This window comes from Labeo rohita, chromosome 15 (assembly GCF_022985175.1).
Source record: "Labeo rohita strain BAU-BD-2019 chromosome 15, IGBB_LRoh.1.0, whole genome shotgun sequence".
Classification (NCBI taxonomy): domain Eukaryota; kingdom Metazoa; phylum Chordata; class Actinopteri; order Cypriniformes; family Cyprinidae; genus Labeo; species Labeo rohita.
The window spans coordinates 18,797,461-18,817,021 of record NC_066883.1 but is presented as its reverse complement, the minus strand read 5'-3'; the positions used below and the strand labels follow the sequence as shown (position 1 = coordinate 18,817,021).

General features: G+C 35.7%; 1 protein-coding gene across 2 annotated transcripts in view; it reads right to left on the bottom strand.

Annotated features, from left to right (window-relative positions):
* hip1 (huntingtin interacting protein 1) overlaps positions 1 to 19,561 on the bottom strand; it is a 60,630-nt gene that overhangs the window by 11,236 nt on the left and 29,833 nt on the right. For both annotated transcript variants that reach the window (XM_051129566.1, XM_051129567.1), the window contains exons 5-22: positions 18,094 to 18,174; positions 15,322 to 15,398; positions 15,116 to 15,177; positions 13,115 to 13,255; positions 10,815 to 10,872; positions 10,612 to 10,687; positions 10,078 to 10,221; positions 9,895 to 9,992; positions 9,709 to 9,781; positions 8,963 to 9,146; positions 7,261 to 7,349; positions 6,192 to 6,308; positions 5,978 to 6,079; positions 2,065 to 2,259; positions 1,773 to 1,920; positions 1,591 to 1,677; positions 723 to 830; positions 52 to 188 (exon numbers count right to left, since the gene is read on the bottom strand). In XM_051129566.1, coding sequence (XP_050985523.1) covers positions 52 to 188; positions 723 to 830; positions 1,591 to 1,677; positions 1,773 to 1,920; positions 2,065 to 2,259; positions 5,978 to 6,079; positions 6,192 to 6,308; positions 7,261 to 7,349; positions 8,963 to 9,146; positions 9,709 to 9,781; positions 9,895 to 9,992; positions 10,078 to 10,221; positions 10,612 to 10,687; positions 10,815 to 10,872; positions 13,115 to 13,255; positions 15,116 to 15,177; positions 15,322 to 15,398; positions 18,094 to 18,174 — 1,977 coding nt within the window. The remainder of the gene's footprint in view (positions 1 to 51; positions 189 to 722; positions 831 to 1,590; positions 1,678 to 1,772; positions 1,921 to 2,064; positions 2,260 to 5,977; positions 6,080 to 6,191; positions 6,309 to 7,260; positions 7,350 to 8,962; positions 9,147 to 9,708; positions 9,782 to 9,894; positions 9,993 to 10,077; positions 10,222 to 10,611; positions 10,688 to 10,814; positions 10,873 to 13,114; positions 13,256 to 15,115; positions 15,178 to 15,321; positions 15,399 to 18,093; positions 18,175 to 19,561) is intronic.

The following is a 19,561-nucleotide window of genomic DNA, read 5'->3' as shown; positions in this document are numbered from 1 at the left end:
AATATGAACAAATGCTATAATAATACTAAAATCCCTCAGTGGTTCGCTCACCTCGCCCAAGACCATCACGGTATCCAGTGCCGCCCTCAGCCGGCTGCAGTCTGCCGTCCCCATAGACTCCTGCTCCTTGAGTTGGCAGAGCAACGCCAGGGCCTCCGCGCCACACGCCTTCACGTTGTCTGCCAATGCTGCCCACAGACAGACAAAGACAAAGACAGAAAGCAGAGAGCAGTCAGACAAGCCATCTGTCACCTGCAGACACTCCACATACGCTCAGGCAGACACATTTCCTGCCACGTACGGCTGTGACCCGATCGCTCGTGCGTGTGGGAACCGCACATTAGCTGGTTCATGTCATGTTCCTTTAAAGCAGCTCTACCGAAACCACCAGACCTCCGGCGATGGAGTTAACAGAACAGCAGTGACACTAATGACCTTCATGATGTATGGAAACCAACTTAGAAAGTCATATTCTTGGACGTCTCTCTATATGTGGATACGGTGGTGCTGTAAAACATTTAGCAGTTTAATAATAGAACTGACATGTATGCTGCCTATATCAAACGGATAGTTCTGGTTCTGGATGCTGATTGGTCCATACAGTGTTTGTGTTAATGAATGTGTCTTTAAGGGAGTATTTAGATTGAGGTGAATCAGCTGTGCTGAAATGATTATATAAGCTCTTTTGAATGACGTTCAGGTGATTGATGTCTCATGCTCACCGTCAGCTTGCTCCACCGGCACCATGTGGGAGGTGGCGCTGCCCTGCACGATGACATCGCCCACCAGGTGAGCGAACTGAGTCACTGCCCGCACCAGTCCAGACACATCTATCACACACATACAAGAAAATCAGTGAGAAACAGTTACAACATGATCATATGAGTGACTGAGTGTCAACAAAAATGATGAAATTATGCATTCATCGTGAATCATTTTTGGTAATGGTAATTTGGTATATCATTAGTTGAATAGTGTGTGTGTGTGTGTGTGTGTGTGTGGGGGGCTGAGCTTGTGCATTTTGAGTGATCGAGTTACAAAAGTGTTCGATGATAGTAGCTGAGCTGGCTTTAAAATGCTGGAGTAATAATGCGTCATGGTACTATCGTAAATGCACGTCAAAGACTGATACAGAAGAGAAGACATTGTTAAATGAAGCCATTATTCTTGTTTTCTTTGCGTACAAAAAGTATTCTTATAGTTTCATAAAATTACTGTTAAACCACTGATACATGGACTATTTTAACTATGACCTTACTACCTTTCTGGGCCTTGAACATGTCAGTTGCGTTGCTGTCTATGTCAGAAAGCTCTCTGATTTCATCAGAAATATCTTAATTTGTGTTCTGAAGATCAACGATGATCTAACAGGTTTGAAACAACATGAGGTTGAGTAATTAACAGAATTTTCATTTTTCATTATGTTTTCAAGAGAGTAACTTTACTGTTCTTTAACTACTTTAAATGATGTGTAACCTGCAACCTGTAAAGCTACAGTTTCAAATTAACTTTCGCAACTGCTAGAGTGAATGGTACATTGATGAATGCTGTTAAACTAGGGAAATGAGAGTGTGTGTACATGTAATTCACCTGTGTTATCTGATACAAAGCCGTCTCTGGCCGACCGCAGCCTCTCCACGCAATCCACGGCCACCTGGCACCTGGACACCAGGTAATCTACACACACAAAAAGGTCTTTTAATATTTATTACGCTCTCGTAGGGCAGTGTAATCAGTGGGAGGGTTTAGGGTAATTTGAGCTGGTCACTGACCAGCTGAACTGGTGCAGCTGATGTGCGCGGGGTCCTCTAGCTGATTCAGGCTGTCCTGTACGATCCTCCCCGCCTCTTCAAGTGCTGCCCGCAGAGCCGCCCAGCGCAGAGTGACCAACTCGCTCTCTAGAGCCTGCTCACGACTCTCCTACAAAATGAAAACGGGCATTTAAACTCCATGTCTGTCATATATTTACAGCATTTATAATGAATATAAACTTATACAAAGCCACTATTGCAACAAGACAAATTAAAAAAAAAAAAAAAAAAAACTGTGAACAGAATATTCCACCTTCTCGTTGAGTTGGTTTTGCAAGGACTCAGCAGCTTTCACACCACTTTCCCTTTCATTGGTCAGACTGCTCTGTACACGCTCTAACTCCACCCCCAAATTGGCCAGCTCCGCCTCCTTCTTAGATACAGTCTCCATAAGCCCCACCTTCTCAGCCTCTAGCGCAGACAGCTGAGTACTGAGCTGGTCGTTTGACTACACAAGAGTGAATAAAGTTATGTCATTACAAGATTTAATGTGAAATCATTTGAAACAGTGATGTTATTGTTTACTAATACTACTAAAAATCATTAAGTTAATTAAGTTTATTAACTGAAAAAGCTAAAATAAAAGAACAAAACTACTAAAAATACACAATTAAAAGCCATGGTGTTGGCATAATTTTGTAGGCCAGCACACCCAATAAGCATCTTGAATTACTGCAAAAAAAATAAGCTCTGTGACCAATAGAAGTTTATGAAACGTACATGTTTTGTTCATTAAGATAAAGATTTGTTTGGCATGATTACATTTAGTGTCTCCGACAACCTCTGTAGTCGCATTTAGCCACTTTATATCAACCACCTATTTCATGACAAGTCAAACGATTCCGGATGATAGAACTGGAGGTGCTAAAATGCTACTTCGTTTCCGGATTTTGACCTACAAAACAACACTCTATACAGATTATTTAAAGTGATACTGATACTGTCATGCTATAGATGTTAACTGTGTCAGTGTTTTGAGGACAGTTGTCTTGAGTTGAGTCAGCTGCTGAAGGCAGCAGTGAAAGCGCTGCAGCAGGTGTGCAGGTGACAGAAGGAAGTGGGATGGAGGGGGAGGCGGGGTGAAATATCAACTCCCACATGCAGTCTGGACAAATTAACTCAGGTAATTCAGCACCCAACACAGAATCACCATCCACCTGCACTAGACTAACCACAGAGACAGTGATACATGGAACCTGTGTTGGGCTGAGAGCAGAAAAGGGATGTATGGAAGAGCGTGAAGATTCGTCTACAACAGTTGAACGTTTTTCTTAAAGGTATAGTTTACCCAAAAATCAAAATGACTTTTTTCCTTTCAGATGAATATAATCAGAATCATTTTAATAAATGTTCTGGCTCTTCCACGCTTTAAGTGAATGGGTGTAGAGATTTTGAAGTCCAATAAAGTGCATCCATCCATCATAAAAAGTACTTCACATGACTCCAAGAGGAAGGAAGATGTAGGACATGGGCTAACGTGGTGACGAATGTGGAAGAGCAGTGGAGAGAGCTTAAAACACCGTTCACAAATTAGAAGAACAAAACAAGGATTTGTGAAGAAAAGTGTCGGAGAATTTCGATATAAGCCAAGAGGAGACTGGTTTTCCTTTGCTGCAAACAAATGCATGTATGACAGTTAGCGAAAGCTAGAGATTACCGTTCATAAAGTTGTAAATATGGATATTTTTCTAACAAAAACGCATCAGATTGCTTTAGAAGGACTTTATTAGCCACTTGGGGCTGTGTGGAGCACTTTTTATGATGGATGGATGGACTTTATTGGACTTCATAAAAAATCAACAGCCATTCACTGTCATTATAAAACTTGGAAGAGCCAGGACATTTTTTAATGTGACTCCAATTGTATTCATCTGAAAGAAGAAAGTTATATACACCTCGGATGGATGGCTTGAGGGTGAGTAAATCATGGGGTGGTTTTCATTTTTGGATGAATTATCCCTTTAAAGGGGTCATGAACTGAGAAATCAAATTTTCCTTCATCTTTTGATTTTCAGGTTTCAGAACTCAAAACTTCCATGTTAGTCCATAAACAGATTTTACTGAAACCAAGCTGCCAGAATGGCAGTTTGTTTCATGTTTCATCTCAATGTGACAATGCGACAAAACACCACCTCTGCAGAAGATCAACGCCTACTTCTACATCATTGCCTCTTTAGCCAGGCCAACGATTTATGCATGTAGAAGGAGCTGAGTAAATATGAGAGACGCAAACACAGGATTACTTAAAGAGGAAAATGATAGAGATTCATCCACGGATTACAAGACTCTGAATAACAAGTTGGCTAATAAGAAGTCTGTCTATTGCATAAGGTGTTGTGTTTGAAATGGTTTCTTGGCATTGCTCAAGGATCTGGTAATGTCTCAACACACAATTGTAAGTAACAATATTTTTATCATGTGTCACTATTGCTCTGTCTGTTACAGATTGCTTGATATGTACAGAAATTTTATAGTTTTATAGTTTTAGTACAGCATCTATTTTAATATGCAAAATGCCTATCATAGCCATGCCTATCAAAACTGTGTATTTCAAAGTGAAAACAGCCTATTAGTTTTAAATGATGGTGTTTTTTGATTTACAATTCTTGCTTAAAATTATAAGTCATAAAGAACAGGACTTTCAAGGACTTTTCAAGCACTAATTTTTTTTCCAAAGACTTCAATCAGAGATCTCACTTATGTCTTCTATTTCAAATTCTGAAAAAAGAGAAATTGATAAATAAAAATATACTAATTAAAAAGGGCAAAAAACTAAAGTATTATAACAGATTGACGAAATCGCTCCGAAATCCTGATATGAATCAAATGATTCTTGATCTGCACTACAGAGATCCGATGTAAAGCAAAAGATTCGCAAACCTGCTCCGAATTCCCAAAATGAATTAATTGTTTTATGCTTCATGCTACAAAGTTCCGATCTACAGCAAAAGATTCGTGAACCCGCACCGTAGACCCGGTCTGAATCAAATGATTCATGATCCACGCCACGAAGATCCGATCTAAAGCAAAAGATTCACAAACCCACTCCGAAGTACTGATCTAAACAAAGATTTGCGAACCCACACCAAAGTCCTGATCTGAATCAAATTATTCACACTATGAAGTTCCAACCTAATGTAAATAATTCACGAACCCACACTGAAGTCTGATCTGAATCAAATGATTTGTGATCCGCACTATGAAGATCCGATCTAAAGCAAAAGATTCGCAAACCCACTCCGAAGTTCCGATCTAAATCAAATGATTTGCAATCCGTGCTCCAAAGTTCTGATCTAAAGCAAAAGATTTGTGAACCCACACCGAAGTCCTGATCTGAATCAAATGATTTGTGATTCACACTACAAAGTTTCAAACTAATGCGAATGATTCGCGAACCCACACCGAAGTCCAGATCTGAATCAAATGATTTCCGATCCACGCTATGAAGATCCGATCTAAAGCAAAAGATTTGTGAACCCCCTCCAAATTTTCCTATCCAAGTCAAATGATTTGCGATACGTTTTGAAACTGTGAATCATATTGCGTCACAATGGTTTAACTGATTCAGAGTTACGAAAAGCTCTGTTTCAGATTCAAAACTAAATGGCTCTTTTAATTTGATCTGGTTTTTGCTAGTGAATCGCTTGAAATGGATCGAAGTCACGAGTTGGAATCAATCAGAGCGGTTCCAGCGTAAATGACTCACTTGATTTGGTTCATCTGTTCCTCTTTTTTTCCTTCTTCAGCCATGTTTACACGACACTGTCAGTACTACTACTGGCTTAGCACTGCAGTTTTATGATATTGAATAAAATAAATAAAAAAAAAAATATGATGCTTTTTGAACTGCGTGAATTTTGCTTGAAAAGATATGTGCTTATTGACAAAAATACACATTTATTTAGATACACTCTTTCAATTATTCAAGCACTTTTCAAGTACCTCTTCAAGGGATTTCCAGGCCTTAAATTTCAAAAAGTCAAATTCAAGTACTTGAAGTACTTTAAGCACCTTGTACGAACCCTGATAAGTGGGCCTCAAAGAACATTATGAATTTAAAAAATGCAGTTCATGACCCCTTTATACAGTATTAGAACAAGGAATGGAGATGGATTCAAGACAAAGGTGAAGAGGAAGAAAATGATGGGTAGAGGGTGAGGTCCCACCTGTTGGGAGGAGGTGACGGTACTCTTCAGGGTCTCTAGTTCAGATCTGCTGGACATGAGCTCAGCTTGTAGAGCTTGAAGCTGCTCTAACTGAGCCTTCTCCTACTCGTGCACATACATGAGGATAGGGAAGTGTAAGACAAGCATACTACGGATACATCAGGCAGAGGGAGTGTGCAAGTGTGTGTGTGCATGCATGTGGTTTTTGTCCAACCTGATGACTGGCAGTATCCTGAGCGGCTTTCAATTTGTCCTGCATCTCTTTTTTTACATTCTCCACCTCGTCCTGGGCAGCACGGGCCACCGTCATCTGACGCGTCACCTCAGCATTCTGTGAAACACACAGACATGTACAGTTTAGCACAGAGCCAAGACTCTTGGCTGACCCAGTTCTTTTCCCAAGGACGTGGCACCCACTGTCGGATGTCTCTGTGGTGGGATCAGAGCGTGCGGCTGTATGGGAGCGAGTGTGATGACAGCCTCCAAGCGTGGCAGAGGAACACAGTGCCAAGTTTCATCTGTGCAAGAAATAGAGCAGAGTCTGCAGGAACAGAAGTCTGGTGGGGGAGCCAAACCACCTGCAGGTTTACTGTCAGGCCTGACACTGGAGCTCAGCTGAGCAACACGTAGTGCGCACACTGTGTCTATGCAGTATGCAAATTCTCCATCTACTATCTACATGGAAACAAAAAATACCGACTATATTTGCCAAAACAAGCATGCTAAGCGAGATACTGTATCCTGCAACCCAATGTGCTTGACCTTTCATCTTTCATTTCCAGTTTGAAAGAAATGTGAAATAAATAAAATGACATATATATATACATACATATATATATATATATATATATATATATATATATATATATATATATATATATATATATATATATATATATATATATATATATATATATATATATATATACAGGCCTTTATTAACCCCAGAAGCCAAGTGGAGTACTTTTTATGATGGATGGATGCACTGATTGGACTTCAAAATCTCAACACCCATTCACTGCCATTATAAAGCTTGGAAGAGCTAAGAAGTTGTTTTTTTTTTAAAATAGCTCCAATTGCATTGATCTGAAAGAAGAAAGTCATATACACCCAGGATGCCTTTAGCGTGAATAAATCATAGTGTAATTTTCATTTTTGGGTGAACTATCCTTTTAATGTGTTAATTGAATGTATTAGCATGATCATTTGCCCTATAAAAATATACATATATTTATAAACAGTCAATGTATAAACTAAATGTAGTTGTAAGAACATCAATTCACCTTTCTTAGCAGGTCAGCGTGGCTCTGGACCAGCTCTGTGTATTTCTCCTTTAACTTGGTGTAGCGTTGCTCATTAGCTTGTGCTTTTCCTACAAAAAAACACACAACCAAAATATCGACAAGTATCAAAAACACAAGCCTTAACATGCCTCAGATCCTTTTAATATTCTGTAACACTGTATTTAGATCACAATATATGCTGGTATATGAACGCAGAACTGATGTTCCAAAAAAGCAACAGGTTGGGGTTAACCACTAAGTGTAAACAAACCAAAAAGGAAGGAAAGCCTGTTTTTTTTTTAATATCGAAAGAGGAACAGAGCAATGGCTTGTCTTAAGGCCCTAACAACAGTCAGTCCTAATTCTCTAAATATTAACATGAAAATTTAAAGGGCTCATGAATTGCCATTTTTATTATTTTGTACTGTGAGATTTTTACATCAAAAAACATCATAATTTATAAGTAAAAGGTTATTTTCTGTCCTGTTTTCATCAGAACGCTCTGTTTGAATAGGCGTGGTGGATTGTAGACTCTGAAGTAAAGGCCCACTGCTATGATTGGCTAACAGTTATGCATGTTTGACAGCCTACATCCTTCATAGATGGGAGCTGCTGTGATTTAGGTTAGAAATGCATAAATACTGTTTATACTACAGTTGCAATCTTTCTGAAAATCCTGCATTGAACTGCCCCTTGTTTGTAAACAAATTTGTGGTAAAATAAAGTGAATAAAGGACCGAGCTCTCACTGACATGATCTGGAACTTAAAATCTTGAACATTAAAAAAGTTAATTCTAATGAAGGGATTAGAAGGAAGGCAATGCACAGACTCTTTTTCCACAACTTGGAACTGCACTGAACTTTTTTGTCTTCAGAGTCATCTTTATCTTTTGGTTTCTGCGTAGACCTGCGTTCGCCTCTCGTTACTTACACTAAAAGCATGAATCGGTGGGTGGGGCTAAACAGGCAGCGATGTAGAGGCAGGTGTTGATCTTCTACTGTGGAGGCGGGGTTTAGCTACACCCATTATGTCATAAAGTGGCACATTCCAGAACCTGTCGTTTTGGCAGACTGGCTTTAATAGAAGTTGTTTGTAGACTAGCAAGAAAGTTTTAAGCTCTGAAATGACCTCTTATATATGACTCTGGACAACAAAATCAGGCATTTTTTTGAAACAGATTTATAGATCTTCTAAACGCTGAATAATAGCTTTCCATAAGCTTTCCACTGATGTATGGTTTGTTAGGATAGGACAATATTTGGCCGAGATACAACTATTTGAAAATCAGGAATCTGAGGGTGCAAAAAAAAACAAAACAAAAAAAAAATATTGAGAAAATCACCTTTCAAGTTGTCCAGATGAAGTTCTTAGCAATGCATATTACTAATCAATCATTAAGTCTGGATATATTTACATAGAACATAAATATCTTCATAGAACATGATCTTTACTTAATATCCTAATGATTTTTGACATAAAAGAAAAAAACGATAATTTTGACCCATACAATGTATTTTTGGCTATTGCTACAAATACACCTGTGCTACTTAAGATTGGTTTTGTGGTCCAGGTTCACATATGTCAAAAGGTCATGGGAATTTAGATTTTTCAGTTCACGACCGCTTTAATATAATATCTGAAATAAAAGAAATCCAGTGTACACTCAAAATATTATATACTGGAACAAAATCAAACTCTTACTCTCGATTTCGCTCAGGCTGCGCTGCTCTTTCTCTGTGTCCTCTTTGACCCGGCGCAGGTCGTCTAGCTCCGCCCTCAGGAACTCGCTCTCACCCAACGCCTGCTGCTTCAGGTGGGTCTGCTCCGCAAGCTCCGCCTCCAGCTCGTTCACACGCCCCCGTAGTGCTTGACAAAGACGCCCACTCTGTGGAAGACGCAAAAAATAATCAGTGACATATCACTTTCATCTTCCACAGTACACTGCACTTCAAAAAGTTGGGGTCAGTGAAATATTTATAAAAAATTCTCTTATGCTCACCAATGCTGCATGTATTTGATCAAAACTACAGTAAAAACAGTACTATTGTTAAATGTTATTACAATTTAAAATAATTATTTTCTATCTTAATGTATTTTAAAATGTAATTTATTCCTGTGATGCAAAGCTGAATTTTCAGCTGAATCATTACTCCAGTCTTCTGTCACATGACCCTACAGAAATCATTCTAATGTGTACATTTGCTGCTCAAGAAACATTTCCGATAATTATCAACGTTGTAAACAGTTGTGCATGTAAAATTTTTGTGGAAACTATGATACTTTCTTAACAGCTTTATTTGAAAAAGGATTCCTTTGTAACATAACAAATGTATTTACAATTATTTTTGATTAATTTAATGCATCCTTACTGAATAAAACACACATTTCTTTATATTTTCAAGCAGTAGCTTATCAGATTTGACCTCCTCTCATCTCCTACTCTTTACCTCCAATCTGAAGGACTCCAGCTCCTCTTTCAGGGCCTGTAGCTCCGCTGTGAGCTGCTCAATCAAACGGTCTCTGAGATGAGAGATACATATTCAAGAGTACTGTGTTATAAATCGTTTTTATGAACTCAAAGAGCTTTGTATAACTTATTTATTATATTCTCCAACAGTATCTCCAAGACTTACTTCTCATCTTTGCGCATGCCGTTCTGACTGTTGAAGTTGAAGGGGTCTGTAGCGGCTGAGGTGCCAAAGAGGTCGTCAAATTTGCTGTCCACAGCGCTCTAGTTAAGAAAAATCATTGTCTTTAGAAACTCAAGTTAAATAGAAACCATACAGAGTTCTGGATAGTGAGATTGTGTGTGGTACCGGTAAAGGTGGGATGTCCGTGTCCACCAGGTCTTCTGTTTCTACAACATGTTCGCTCTCAGGGGACGAAGACTCCACTGGAATCACCACCACTGGACTGATGTGCTCGGAGAGGGCTGACGCCCGCAGGAAGTTTGGTGGATTCTGAAGAGAGATGTGAAGAAAGCAAACTACTGGGATGCGTTTTCAAACAGGTTTTTCCAAAACACTTCCCTATTTGTTGAGAAAACAGAAAGCCCCGCCCTAGTCTCACGGCATTGGTTGAGTTGAAGTCACTATGTTGTGACTATGCTGCTCAAACGAATGAAAAAATAGCTCACTTAGCCTTTAATCTGAATTCAAATGTCATGCAAATTAAATGAAAATATGTTGTTTGTTGTTGCAGCCTGCAGTATCTTCATGAAGTACAGCTGAAAATCCTGACGGTAGAAAACTAAGCTGTAGATATGTAAATGAGTTACATAATTTCTTTCCACTAGCTGTATTTTTGGACTCAGGTCAGGCAGGAATCTGTTTGGTATGCAGGAGTCTCACCTCAGGAAGCTGTGGGATCTGAATCAGTCTCTTGAAATACTGCAGGTTACTGGAGCGATAGAACAGACTCTTCAGTCTGGAAAGAGAGAGAAACGGAGCGAAAGGAAAGAGTGAGAGAGTGAGAAATGACAAAAGAATAAAATAGTGGCAGTCTGTGTGACTCATGGCAGCTGATCTGACTGGATAGTGACTGACAGACTCACTTCTTAAACTGCTCCTGGAAGCGATCCCTGTGGCCCTGCAGAGTATCTGCTGGCAGACCTGGAATACACGAGAATGAGAGGACTGAGAGAGTGCACTATTTTCAGTTCTATTTTTATTGCATTTTATTATAATAACCGAAGGAACAGTGCCAAATGCAGAGCAATTACAACTTTCCTATTAGAATACATAATTTAAATAATAAAAGTGAATAAAAATGAATACTGATATTCACATTGCATCTGACCTGACCTGATTTAGTATCACGTATGTTAGTGCCACAAATCAGAAATTTAAAAAAAAAAAAAAACACATTCCATGCGAGTTGTGCTGCTCATACTGTTAAAAGATTAGTTCACTCCTGAATTAAAATTTCCTGATCATTTGCTCACCCCCATATCATGTAAGATGTTCACGTCTTTCTTTTGTCAGCCGAAAAGAAATTAAGGTTTTTCAGGAAAAAATTCCAGGATTTTTTACCATATAATGGACTTCAATGGGGATCATCGGGTTGAAGGTCCAAATTGCAGTTTCAATGCAGCTTCAAAGGGCTCCACATGATCCCAGCCAAGGAGTAAGGATCTTATCTAGCGAAACGATTGGTCATTTTCTTATAATACATTATAAACCATTTACTTATAACCACAAATGCTCATCCTGCACTAGCTCTGCGATGCGCATCCATGACTTCACACATTACGTACTCAAGTTGAAAAGGTCACGTGTGGTTAGTTCCTCGTCTGTGTACTCCTATTCAAGAAGGTAGGGTAGGTTGAAAAACTCCATCTCAATTTCTCCTCTAACCTCAAAATCGTCCGACATAGTTGTTTTACCTTTCTTTGTAAAGGGAGTTTGACTTTCTTTGCTCATTCCAGGTCTCTACACTTACTTTACTTTTCAGAAGCACAGTCAAAAATTTTAGGAGCACCTTCTAATCAATAATTAAAAAGTTTGATCAAAAATTTGCCTTTCCATTACAAGGTGATATTTGACTCCTTAAAGTGATTTACAGGGGAACTTTGTTTTTACATTTGCAATGGCATTTTTCTAACTTTATTAAAAGTAGGCTATGTCTTCTTTTATGTCAAATTAAAAAAAAAAAATATATATATATATATATATATATATATATATATATATATATATATTTGGTGGCATATATATATATATATAAGCTTTTTAACAATGGAATAAGAACAAGTAGAATAAGAAGACTAAATTACAAATCAAATGAAATCAGTTTAAACAAAATGAATTTGTACTACAGAGGTGGCACAGAAGAACACAAAAGTGGCTTGTAGGTGTATTTTGAGATGTTTAATGAAACTCAGAGGTGATGTTTAATGAAACTCAGTGGTGACATTTAAATTCATAAATTCATGTTGAGATTAATGTTTAAAATCTACAATTTTGAATCTAGAAATATTAAATGATTTAAATGACTGAAAAGATACTATAAAAATAAAACTGCCAGGAGGTGGCGGCAAGTCACTGATTTAATTACGGAATCATTCATTCATTTGATTCGTTCGAACGGCTAACTCATTCATGAATGAAGCTAGTGACTGTCTGTATGAATGGGTAATTGAATCATTGATTCACTAAATTAGTTTAAAAGTGCACATTCACAAATGAAACGCCGCTGTGTTTGAATGGAGATGCGCAGTGGCTTAGCTGCGGCTATTCGACGAAATAGAGCAAAACTTAGACAAAAGTGTTCTATTCAAACAATGTAAGTCACTTAATATTACCTTCTTGTTTATTGAACCGTTGTATTAAATCAATATTACATTTACAAACTCCCTTAAAAATCATTAAAAGCTGTCACTCATCTTAGTTCACTGCAATCTCACAAAGTTCTATCTACACTTTGTTTGTTTATGAAAAGATTTGGGAGATATGTCTGTAAAACTTTACTCAACCCTGCAAAACACACAGAATTTTGAAGCTCCCCTAAGTGCAAACACAAATATGCTGATCAGGTCACACTTGTGCTCATATATATTTTTTCATAGTCGCATGCAATATTTTTCAGTCGCAAATGACCTTCAACCTGTTGTTCCCCATTGAAGTCCACTATATGGAGAAAATCATGGAATGTTTTCCTCAAAAATTTCTTTTCAACTAAAGAAAGACAGGAACATCTTGGATGACACAGGGGTGAGCAAATTATCCAAAAAATTTAATTCTGGAGTGAACTAATCCACTAAAGAAAAAAAAAAAAAACAGATTTGGTTCTCTTTTGTCTGCAGTCTGTTCCTTTGCATGTGTGTGAAGAGAGAGATGTGATACATGGACTCACAGGAGTGGAGTTTGAAGAGCAGTTTGACAGTGTAGTCATACAAATGACTAGAGTCCAATATGACCTGGATAAGAGGGGCCAGACGACACTGACCCGCTGCCGTCACCGACACGGAGCGAGACATATCCAACGAGCTGAACACTGCGAACAAAGAAACATAAAAAAAAAAAGCCATCACTCCACAGATACTAAAACCCCTTATAGGATCAGTATCTTTGTCTTACGCACTAACACAAAATTATAAACTAATATTATAAATTCTAAAATAAATTGTGCATGCAAATAATTTATATTCACAATTTATAATAATTATTTTTAAATATTAATTTATAAATATTATTTTGATTGTGTGAATATGCATATATTAATTTACAATAAAGTTTATCTTATTTATAGACATTTTGTCTCACATATATATATAGTGTTGGGGGTAACGAAACCTCTACTGTCCCCATGTTGAGAGAAATCGTGAGTAAGATGTTTCTTTAGTTCTAGAATAAATGTGAAGCAATATTGCAATGCATTACTCTTAAAAGTAACTTTCCCCAAATCATGAATAAGTAAACATATATATATATATATATATATATATATATATATATATATATATATATATATAATAAAATAAATTGTGCATTGCAAATAATTTATATTCACGATTTATAATAATTATTATGAAATATTTTGATTGTGTAAAAGTTATAATATGCATATATTAATATATATATTAATTTACAATAAAGTTTACCACTAAATAAATATCACTAATAAATAAATAAATAAATCAATATCACTATACATATATACATACATATATACATATTATATATATATATATATATATATATATATATATAACTTAATTGATTGTTTTTGACTTTGTTTATACATGATTATATGATAAATTGAATAAATCATGAATAAATCAAATCGCATCATAATACGCATAATATATTAATTTGCAACGATTTACAATAAGGTTCATTAGTTAACATTAGTTATCTACATTAGTTAACATGATCTAAGAATAAACAATACTTCTACAGCATTTATTAATGCTAGTTCATGTTAATTTCAGCATTTACTAATGCATTATTAAAATCACAAGTTAGTTAATGCACTGTGAACTAACATGAACAATGAACGACTGTATTTTTATTACCCAACATTAACAAAGATTAATAAACAATGTAATAAATCTATTGTTCATTGTTCATTCATTTTGGGTAATACATTAACTAATGTTAACAAACGACACCTTATTGTAAGGTGTTACCTATTCATTTATACTAAAATATATATTTGTATTTCTTTGTAATATCTTTGTAATATGCAGTTATTAGAAATACCATTTCCCTACTACCTAAAAATATGTTTAAAATACTCTAAAAGGCCCAACTCTCAACTGCCAAGTTGTATTCTTTTGTCTTATGAATTTCTCTTTCACTCTACTCCCTTCTACATGCTGTTTTTCTCAATCGATCCCTCTCATTGCCCATTTCCTCATTCACATTCATGCCCACACTCCCTCCCTCCCTCAGTCCGTCCGTCTCTCTGGTGATCAGTGATGCAGGCTCCTGTGAGACCCCGTCTTCTCAGCACACAGAGAGGTGTGGTTTCCTGTGCCAGGGAACTGCTGTTCAGCCAACAGCACTCACATTAACTTCTCCCTAATGCTTCCAGCACAAGCACACTGAGATCTATCAATGTTCCTGCCTGATTTTACTGCCATTTTCAGCACAAATAACTATCCCAATAGAGATGTCACCTGTTTTTTTCACTATAAAATGCACATTTGCTGTTCTTAACTATGACCTAAGGTAAAAAAACAGGTTTTAAAAAACAGTCTTGAAAAAGAGATTTCATTCTTTCTCTATTCAATGCTGAATCTGCATTTGTCTGCCTACTAACTATGTAGAAAACAGCTGCCTGGTGGCACAACCAAGATGACTGGCAATTTAAAGGGATTTTTCAAACACCTGTATTCCACTTTAAACTTACCGCCCAAGAAAAGGTTCAGCTCACATTCCAAGTAATCAAACATCTCCACTGTCAACTGGAAGCTACATGTGTTGAAAGAAGAGAACACATGTTTAAGTCCCATCCCACAAACACACAGAGCAATTCTGGAGCTTTATTTAATAAAACAGACTGGGGGAAAAAAAAAAAAAAAACACAAAGCTTTTGAGAAACAAAGCAATACTCACAAATTATTGACGTCGTTCTCACCCGCCTCATCGAGCTGTCTGTTTGACATCTGAAGGTTGCCTGGGAAACGAGGATTCTGGGAAAGCAAGTGGGGTAAATGTTATTTTTGTGAGAATCTGACAGAATAGCCTTTAAATTACCAATAAAATGGCTTGACAAATCCTGTACTGACGCATTTCATATTGACACAGGAAGCAGGGGAAAAACATATCAAAAAGCTTGTCTGGGTTAAAAAAAAAAAAACATTCTAGGCAATAGGCAATATTGCAAGACATTCTGCCAAACTATGATTATTCACAAAAAAAAAGTTTTTAAAATTATTATTTATATTTATTTGTTTGTTTATCTATAAATCTACATATCAGTCCATCAAGATAAATATATATATATATATATACACACTTTAACTTCTTATACATTTTTATATATTACATATTATATTATTAAAAATAAAATAATGAATGCATTTTTAATCGATAAATACATACAATTTTTTTTCATATCATTATTATTATTATTATTATTATTATTATTATTATCAAATAACTTTACAATACATATACAATTATACATAAATTATATATATATATATATATATATAATAAAAATATTTTATTAATAACAACAAATATTAAAATAATATTATTGAAATTTATATTTATATATGCACACACAAACAATAAATCTATATTATTTATATATGAATATTACTTGCATATAAATATATATAAATTGTTATTATTTTACTATTTATTATTAAATCAAATATTTATTAAATTACTTTAAAAATATATAAAAGGGTATTTTAATATTATATTATATAAAATTATATAATTTTTATATAAACTATATATATATATATATATATATATATATAAATAAATAAATAAATAAATAAATAAATAAATAAATGTTACATTTCACTAAATTACTTTAAAATACATATATATTTTAAGTAATTTAATAAAATTATATTATTTTATATAATAATTATATGCATAAACACACACAATATATATATATATATATATATAAAAAATTGCAATTTCAGAATAATAAATCTTTTTTTATTTATATAAATTTAATTACTTGTATATATTTGAATATTTCTTGTGTATTTGTTAATATATGTATATTTGTGTACAGTACATTTATATATATATATATACACACATACATATATACATATATACATATATATATATATATATATATATATATATATATATATATATATATATTAGGGGTGTGCAAAGCAGCCGGTATTTGTATCTGTATTTGTATTTGTTGAGGGGGAAAAGTATTTGTATTTGTATTTGTATTCGAGTAAAATTCAAAATATATAGGCGTAAAAATCCATTTTTTTTGCGTTACACTTCTACACACTTTTTTTGGCTGGTGGAGGACCAAGAGATGGCTCAGCAGCAGCCACACTCTTTTCTATTTGGTTGCCCAAATCCATGTGAGGAGTTTCAACTAAGTTAATGAGTGACGGGAAGCTATGCTAAGGTGAACTGGGGAGTCGCTCTCTAAACGTGGGGTATTAAAATTGCTTTTGAATGCGCGCGCGCGTTTTACTTTCGGTTTCGTTTTAACGATGGCGCTAAACTCTCTGCGGTGCTGAGCGTCCATTCCACAATACAAGACATTAATTTAACAAAACTATTTAAAAGTGGTGGGACACAAACGGGATTTTGAAAAGTGTGTCCCCAGTGGAAATTACGCCCCTGCGTGAGTGGAGTTATCATTTGATGTGAATGTATGCCAGAACGTGCGCTGTAGCACAAAATATAGTATATTTCTTCAAAAGCAGATTGTGGAGACATTTTAATTCTCCACAATCAAAAATCGTCATATCACACACCCCTAATTGCAATGTAGTTTGTGCAAATCTGGAACAGAGGTTGGTTAAGAGAGAAAAAACGGCTCCGGTTCCGAGTTTCAGCGGAGCGCAGTATCAGTGACAGGGAGTGATTGACGACTAATATCTAAATTCTGCATTAAAGTTAAGAATGTAAAGATCAAGTTTAGTTAGTTATGTAATGTTGGAGAGAACGGCGAAACTGTCACTGTATCAGCTCACAGCATTCTGGGCAGTATTAGGCTAGCGAAAGTTTTGTAAAGAAATAAAAACAAGTCGCACCACAATACTTTCTTGCACTCGCACAAATGCTTCCGAATATATTTTGAGGTCGCGCAGATTAAATTTTGGGAGCATATGCGACCAATACGGTCGCAATTTCGAGCCCTGCCCCCAACCCCTCCGACTCCTGATTGTCACTCACTCACTCATGTGGGCATGCACTGCGGTCTCATGAGGAAACGCAGCTTTTTGATATAAAGTTTTTCTTGTTCCCGAATACAAATATTTTTTTTTTTAAGTATTTGTTCGAAATAAGTATTTGTAAAAAGCACGCTATTTGTGCCTTTCCGAATACCGTATTCGGGTTCGGCTCCAACCCTAATATATATATATATATATATATACACACATATAGAATTTAATAGTAATAATAATAAGTAATTAAATAATAAACAATACAACTTATACATATATATAGAAATTTTAGATATATATTTGAATATTTCTTGCATATATTTGTTATTATATGTATTTTTTTTGGGGGGGCTTTTTGTAATTTCTAATTAGTTGTAATTAGTTGTCATAGGATCACAAAATAACTAAAAGAAGACTGGAAATAAACATCTGAGAAGGACAGTCAGAAGATGGATGTTCTTCTGAAATCTCCTTCAAGGCCTCAATCACTCACTTTGATGTGAAACTCCATTTTGGTGATGAGCAGTTTGAGGTAGATGCTGCACAACTTGCCATAGCCTTCACTCAGATGACCCTGAGAAGAGAAGGAGCGTAAGTGCAAGAAAAACACTGAATGCTTCAAAAGGAAATGATGTCAATGTCCTTCCAAAACAGCAGAAGCAGCTAATGAGTCCCCATCTCATTCTCAGCTCATCAGCTCACTTCACAGTCTAAAGTATGAGTCACTGTGGGCAGATTAAGGTCATGTTTGGTGTTTGTTAACATGTTTGGTGTACACGTATAATAGGACCAGCTGCAAGTCAAGTTAATGAGCTCATTCTTTCACTTCCTGTTCCCTTCACCACTTACTGTGACATCATAACAGGAAGGGGACAGAGTTGCTCAAAGGAAATGTTTCTCAAGAGTCTAACCCTGCAGCGCATTATCAGCAAATACTCAACTAAAGATTTTTCTAGTAAAACAAAGTTGCAACTCAGCATGCTCCATTTGACCCCTCCTGTTGACAAGTGATACACAGCTGATCGTAAACTGCATTAGAAACACTTACATTGCTGAAAATGATGCTAAAGTAAACTAAATATCTTAAAAAACCCTCTTTTGTGCAGAACTACTTCCTTCCGCCACAGATTCAAATCTCAGTTTGACAGTGGAGCCCAAGCTCCGTTACTAATTTGAAAACGTCATTTTAAAAACTAGTAATGAAAGAAAGTTAATTTGCCTCATTGAAAGCTTATTGTATTACTGTATCATAAGCTCACTGTATTACGTCAAGTATTATGAGAGAGAGATGGACTGAGCGAGTGTGATTACCTGCATCTGATACAGCATTCATTCTTCAGCTCAATCTCATATTCACAATAAAAAAAATCAGGTTTAATATGTGGCGAAAAAAGCGATATCTATGTAGTACTATTATTTCATTCGTATTTTATATTGTATTTAATAAAGAAAAAAAAATTACCTGGAATATGTTATCTTTACTATTAGATATGTCGATATATAGGGCTGTCACTAACAATTATTTTAGTAATCGAGTAATCTGTCGATTATTCTGACAATTAATCGAGTAATCGGATTACTTTACGTTATTATGTTAAAATACATAATATAGTATAAACAACAGAGCTAATGTATATTACACAACAAATGCCTGCAGATGGCGCCAACGGTCTGACGACCGTTTTTACACTTTACTGTGCAATCTAATCTGTTTAATATTGACTAAACAACATTTAATTAAAATACCCACTTAATCTCTACTATTTGGCCATTTATTTATGATAGAAATGCTACAACCACTGTAATTTCTTGAATATGTGGACATCAAAACGTGTGAGGGTTTAAACGTTTGTTTTGAAATAGCGATGAACAGTTAGCATAACTGAGAAAGATAATGATGTATTCTCCTGTGTTTGCGTAGGTTTATAAATGATTTACCTTACAAATCAGATGAAATAGCA